General features: G+C 42.9%; 1 protein-coding gene across 2 annotated transcripts in view; it reads left to right on the top strand.

Annotated features, from left to right (window-relative positions):
• The first annotated feature begins 2,880 nt into the window (after nt 1-2,880).
• The window catches only part of LOC124119073 (calcitonin gene-related peptide type 1 receptor-like), a 116,710-nt gene continuing 112,727 nt past the window's right edge, over nt 2,881-6,863 (top strand). For both annotated transcript variants that reach the window (XM_046481470.2, XM_046481469.2), the window contains exon 1: nt 2,881-3,575. In XM_046481470.2, coding sequence (XP_046337426.1) covers nt 3,452-3,575 — 124 coding nt within the window. In that variant the 5' untranslated portion in view covers nt 2,881-3,451. The remainder of the gene's footprint in view (nt 3,576-6,863) is intronic.

Genomic DNA, 6,863 nt, shown 5'->3' with positions numbered 1-6,863 from the left:
TCGTTCGTAGCATGTGGTGGCTATATTTATCCCCGAACGACTCGTGTAGGCTTTTAATACTTATAGCGACATATGTTGGGGCGGGGTTTGATTACTGCCATACGAATAACATGCAGTGAATTGCAGTGGAAAGTTGTCGCCATAACACGGCGATGACGATGCTACTGAGCAACGCTGCCGACGTGACGTGACGATTTTAAGGCGCAACGATGATGACGTGACGACGATAGGATAAACCAATGGATAAACGTTACTGTGATGGTTGTACACATCCGTCTAACAACCTCAAATGTAAAAAGTGTGTGCACCTGAAATACCGCCTCTGTCCGGATTATTAGGACCGGGTTTTGTCCGGGTTTTAATGTTTGACGGACAAGGGAGATAACTCCAGTTTGTTTATGTTATACTCCATGTGCTCCAATAATATGAAGTAACGACCATTCCCCATTTCGGGTTGAGGACTGTTTATTTCAATGTGAACAATTCACTGCAGCGACGCGCGTCCCATAGAGCGAGGGGCGGTCGGGTAGCCAGGTGGCTAAAGCGTTCGCTCGTCCCGCCGAAGACCCGGGTTCGAATCCCGACATGGGTACAATGTGTGAAGCCCATTTCTGGTGTCCCCCGCCGTGATATTGCTGGAATATTGCTAAAAGCGGCGTAAAACCAAACTCACTCACTCACTCACCCATAGAGCGAAGCACTACCGATGTGGCATGGCTATGACGATCTCATTGAGCAACGTTGATGACTTGACGTGAAACTCATCGAGCAATGCCGACGACGTACACATACGTGACGTGGATATGATGATCTTATGGGGTAGTGCTGACGGCGTGACATAGAGGTGGTGATTTCATGGAACGTTGACGATGCGTGGGGGAAATGACGATCTCAAAGACAACGCTGACGACCTGGGAGTGCTGATCTCACTGAGCAGGTCTAACGGCATAATGCTCTGATGGAGGAACGTTGACGAACCTGGGAGTGCTGATCTCACTGAGCAGGCCTAACGGCATAATGCTCTGATGGAGGAACGATGACGACCCGTGTTGGACATGACGATGTCACGTAGCAACGCTGAAGACCTGAGGTGGAAGTGATCATAGGATGGAGGTACATTCACAACGAGGGTTTGATTGTGTTCTCATCGAACTACCGTGACGACGTGACGCAAAGGTGCCGATTTCATGGAGCAACTTACGGCGTGATTTGAAAGTGACCTCATGGAGCAAGGTTAATGACGTGACGACATGACGTGAGGAGATGGCCTAATTGAGCAAGGATGATGACGTGACATCATGACGTAATTGTGACCTCATGGAGCAAGGATGATGACGTGACGACATGACGTAATGAGTGACCTCATGGAGGAAGGTTGATGACGTGACGACATGACGTGAGATGACCTCATGGAGCAAGGGTGATGGCATGACGACATGACGTAATGAGTGACCTCATGGAGCAAGGTTGATGACGTGACGACATGACGTAATGAGAGACCTCATGGAGGAAGGTTGATGACGTGACGACATGAAGTAATGAGTGACCTCATGGAGCAAGGTTGATGACGTGATGACATGAAGTAATGAGTGACCTCATGGAGGAAGGTTGATGACGTGACGACATACCGTAATTGTGACCTCATGGAGCAAGGTTGATGACGTGACGACATGACGTAATGAGTGACCTCATGGAGGAAGGTTGATGACGTGACGACATGCCGTAATTGTGACCTCATGGAGCAAGGTTGATGACGTGACGACATGACGTGAGATGACCTCATGGAGGAAGGTTGATGACGTGACGACATGACGCAATGAGTGACCTCATAGAGCAAGGTTGATTACATGACGACATGAAGTAATGAATGACCTCATGGAGGAAGGTTGATGACGTGACGACATGCCGTAATTGTGACCTCATGGAGCAAGGTTGATGACATGACGACATGACGTAATGAGTGACCTCATGGAGGAAGGTTGATGACGTGACGACATGCCGTTATTGTGACCTCATGGAGGAAGGTTGATGACGTGACGACATGGCGTAAATGTGACATCATGGAGCAAGGGTGATGACGTGACGACATGGCGTAAGGGGTCGATCTGTTGCAGCAAGTCTAATGACTTCATGGAGCAATAATAACGACGTGACATGGCGATCACGATGTCTTGGCGCAAAGCATGGAACAACAATGACGATGACTTTGAGGCAGTAGACGTATATATATTGCATCCACAGCTTAATAGGAACGAACACGCTAAGATCTTGCAGAGTGTACATTCAGAGGTTTAACAATATGTTTTATAACGTCCCACTAGGAATATTCCAGCAATATATCGCCGTCGAACATCACAAAAGCTAATATCACTGATATTCTAGCACACAGACTGTGATACCGCCTCAAATTAAGACAATATAACTCAAGCCTTTCTGTTCTGTTTCCGTTCCATTTCCAATTTTCAGCAATCTATTACTATCTTTACAGCATCCAATAACAATCCTTTATTTCCATACATTGTTTACGTTCATGTTAGATTTCCAAATCGTTCTACAAAGGCGACAGCCCTGAAATTATTACAAACCCGAAGCCATGAAATAAATATCAAAATGAATATATTTTACTTTCGGACTGAACGTATTTTATTAATCTATATTCAACATGGTTACGACAATACCAGTAATATCAAAGTAACTTAAGAGAGAACTGTGTCAGTAGATTGACCATTAACCGATTCTGTTGACATGGTCACCTCGGAGGGCCAGGGGTCGCCACGGTGGCCTTTATGATTTATTAGCATTGCTCCATCTGCCGATAAGTATTGACCAGATATCCGTCCCGGTGCCGTGAACGGCCAAACTCTTTACGACTTGCGAGTCGCGATGGAAGAAAAACTATTTGGTCATCAAGAGAGTTGTGCCCTGCCTATGGAACCTCCAGCACTATGGCACTGCATCCAGTGTGGGAATTAAAAGGCAAACAATTGTAGTCTATCCTATGCCAAATCATGGAGAAGGAAGCCTTAACAGCTAGCCACGAGGTTTTATAGAACGTGTAATTATTATTGAAGAGCTAAAGGATTGCACGTATTGGCTAAATTGAAACGGCAGAGGAAAGCTCCGACGATTGACGTTGCCTTCAATGCTCCGAGTCGCGTTTAATGGTTGCGTATCGGCACAACTTTCTGATTGAATTACAAGCTACCCTACTGCCCCGAAGCAAACCTTGTCTGTCCAGCGGAAGGCGCATGGCGACGCCTATATAATAGCAACGTGCTGCAGCACAGATGGCTGGTAGTTTGTGAGAGAGATAGAGAGCGCAACAGATGACTACACGTTAACGTGGAGTTCTCGCATACTAGCTTTCCCTGCCTACCTACAACAGGTGTAGGCGTGTGTGTGTGTGTGTGTGTTGTGACGACTTGTCGAGTGAAACATCTATTGGAAAAGTATGTCTACAGAAGATGAAGCCTCTGGGAAACTTAACATCATCAAAGGACACTTTTTACATCCAACCTTGATTGCTAAAACGAACTGTGAATTAGAAGTGTTATCCAAGACGGCGCCAGATGATGGTGAGAAAATATATTTCATTTTATTGATGTCTCGATCGATAGTTTGCACATTTATTTGTATTCAATATTGTGTGCGAAAAGTTGAATGAAGTTAATAATTTGATTTTGATATAATCAATACCACACGGCGCACAGGGGACTCACGCTGAGAGAAACTAATTTACATTCATGTTACAAATATTATGTTTCCACCATAATTATTAATATATATTTACTTTTTCATTACTTTTCAAAACTATATACTCCGATATGCTCAATACATACACTATGTCAAAACTAATAACGTCTTGAAATAATGATTTTGTTGAGCATACACACGTGATCAGTACTATGTGGGGTCTATACTTTATTTGAAGTTATAAGGTTATGCTCATTACATACACAAACACGTTACGTATTATACATGTTGGTTGGTGAGTTGGTTGGTTTGTTGTTTAACGCCTCACTCAGCAATATTCAAGCTATATGATGGCGGTGCATTATATATGTACCATACAACAAACAACATATAAATGCATGTACATGACACGATGAAATTTATATAATGTAATATGTGCTTATATCTACCAATTCTTACGCGAGTGTTCTTTTCTCCATAAACTGTGACACCTCGTTAGTCAGGACACTCAGCTTTCCGGACGACAACGTCTTAAAATTGCGTCATTTATATAACGTCATTTATACGGCACTGTGACTTGTTAACCAGGGAATGTGACTTGTTAACCAGGGAATGTGACTTGTTTAACCAGGGAATGTGACTTGTTAACCATGGAATGTGTTTATTCGGTTGAACAATATCCGGATTAACAAGTGTTCTCTGCATCGGATTTCCAACCTTCATTACCTTTACACCAGTGTTTAAAGCAGCCAATCTGCTTCCAGTGAACCATAGAACAACCATCCTAATAACTGGCACCTTACCATGACATGAGGGTGCGTGTCGAAATTGCCTCGATTCGAAGCAGATTCTAGTCCCACCTGTTACTGCTTTCTTCTAACCCCCCAGAAATATCCCACTTAGTCATATCCCCTATTAGCCACACACCAATATATTGATAAAAAAATTCTTTTAAAACTAATGTAAAAACGGTGATATGTTTAATATGAAACCAGATCTATAACATGGAATCCAATGTCAGTATGTGTGTAACGCGAAACCCTTTCAGAGTACATACTGTTATTGCTTACTGACAATTAATTATCACTTTCCTCTTGTTAATACATTTATTTCATATCTGTAATGGTTTGGATAACAGATAATATTTTTTTTTAAATATACACTGAGATTGGGTTACTAATTATAGCTAGGGATACACTGTCAATAGGGCAAATGACAGGGGGTGGGGGTGGGGGTGGGGTTGGGGGTTGGGGTGTTGTTGGGGGAATGTCATGGGGAAAATGACCGGCGGGGTAGGGTATGAAGGGGATGGGGTAAAATTATCAGCGACTGTGGGGGCTGGGGCGGTGGTGGTGAAATGAGGGGACGTGACCGGGGATGGGGGAAAGACCAAGGGAGAAATAGCCTGCTACACATGCATCAGGAAACATACAGTCAGTGATTGACAAAAAAACGATACATGATCATATAAAATACACAACCAATTTTTAAAATTATCCGTGATAAGTACTGATGTACTTTGACTATAACACATTTAACAAAATTAATCATGGGATTATTTCCAAACAAATAACCGTATAAATCTGCCGTGCAGGTTGACATTCAACTATCGAAATGTAAATAGTAAAGTACTTGTGACTTTAAAAATGCATAATATTCATCGCGTGATCGCACCAAACTTAACTGATGAATCAAAAAGTCACATACATTTGGCTGATATATTTTCTATTGACAAAACTAATAGGACAACAAAAATAAAATGGTATGAATCGGAGGCACGCCTACAGCCACGAAAATGAATTCATGATTTAATCAGAACAGTATAAATATTTATTGTGAAACTGAAGAGGTTCGGTAAACATCAGATCTGACTGATGTACTGATATCTATTGTATTAGGACAATGCACAGACGCGCCGCACCTTGTCAAAGTGACAGACCCATTCAAGCACACATATGCTATCACTCTCAATTTACTATATCGGGAATTCTGTATTGGTCTTGTAGGCATGAATCCCATTCAATTAGTTTAATCCCACCTGTGACTTTATATTAACTGTCTACATCTCGACACCATTGCTATTCCGACACTGAGCAAGTCATTTGGAAGTCATTTGTCATAGCCTGTTGTGCAGAGAGAGTTTAATGTCAACATATAATTTGTAAATAGGAGTTTGTGCACCGAGCGTGTGCTCTGATTATTTGATAAAGCTTGTCAGTCTTGAGTAGGGACGTGTTAATGGAGACAAGCAGCTGGTTATACAGGAATCTCAGTTTTTCATGCCCGTTGATTTGATCGATCTCGTTCATCAGATCGATATATTTTACATGCAAGCTGACATGCTTCCTTGTAAAGATGTTTTGACATTGTGTTCTATAATGAAATACTTTTTATGCATCGTTTGACAGTTACCTTGGAGCTTTCAAAGTTTTATCATACTGCCATATGATACCATATTTTGTCATTTGTTAGTTTTGGCTGTTTATCTGTCTTTGGAATGTCTTCGCCGGTTTTTCTATGTTACACATCAGATAATTATGATGATGGTAAAAACGACAAAGGCAATAGAGCACCTTTCAGGAGTCCTCATACAAAACAAAGTGACCGGACTTATAATCGTCCATCTACGTTTCATGGAGATGTTGACCGAACTTCGTACATGTATCAATATGTACATGTACTCGCTGGGTATTACTGGACAGGGTACACTTTGTCTTTGTGTCTAGGTTGATGAGGCCCCGTGATTTGGCGTTCATGTAGTCTTTGTGTGGATGCCCGCGTTGATGAGTTCTCGGGCACCCCGTGCGTGGCGTCTTCATGTAGTCGTTGTGAGCATACCCGGGTTGATCAGATCTCGAATACCACGTGCGTGTCGTTTGTGCATCCATTGTGAGCATCCCCGGGTTGATCAGGTCTCGAATACCACGTGCGTGTCGTTTGTGCAATCTTTGTGACCATCCCCGGGTTGGTCAAGTCTCGATCGAATACCACGTGCGCGTCGTTTGTGCAATCTCTGTGTGCATCTCTGGGTTCATCAGGTCTCAGGTACCCCGTGTGTGGCGTTTGTGTTATCTTTGTGTGAATCCCTGTGTTGATCAGGTCTCGAGTAACACGTGCGTGGGGTATGTGCAATCTGTTTGTGTATCCCTGGGTTGATCAGGTCTCAAATT

This window comes from Haliotis rufescens, unplaced genomic scaffold, assembly GCF_023055435.1.
Source record: "Haliotis rufescens isolate VD_foot unplaced genomic scaffold, xgHalRufe1.0.p SCAF_10, whole genome shotgun sequence".
Taxonomy (NCBI): domain Eukaryota; kingdom Metazoa; phylum Mollusca; class Gastropoda; order Lepetellida; family Haliotidae; genus Haliotis; species Haliotis rufescens.
The sequence above is the reverse complement of the archived record's forward strand: the minus strand, read 5'-3'. Positions and strand labels throughout refer to the sequence as shown.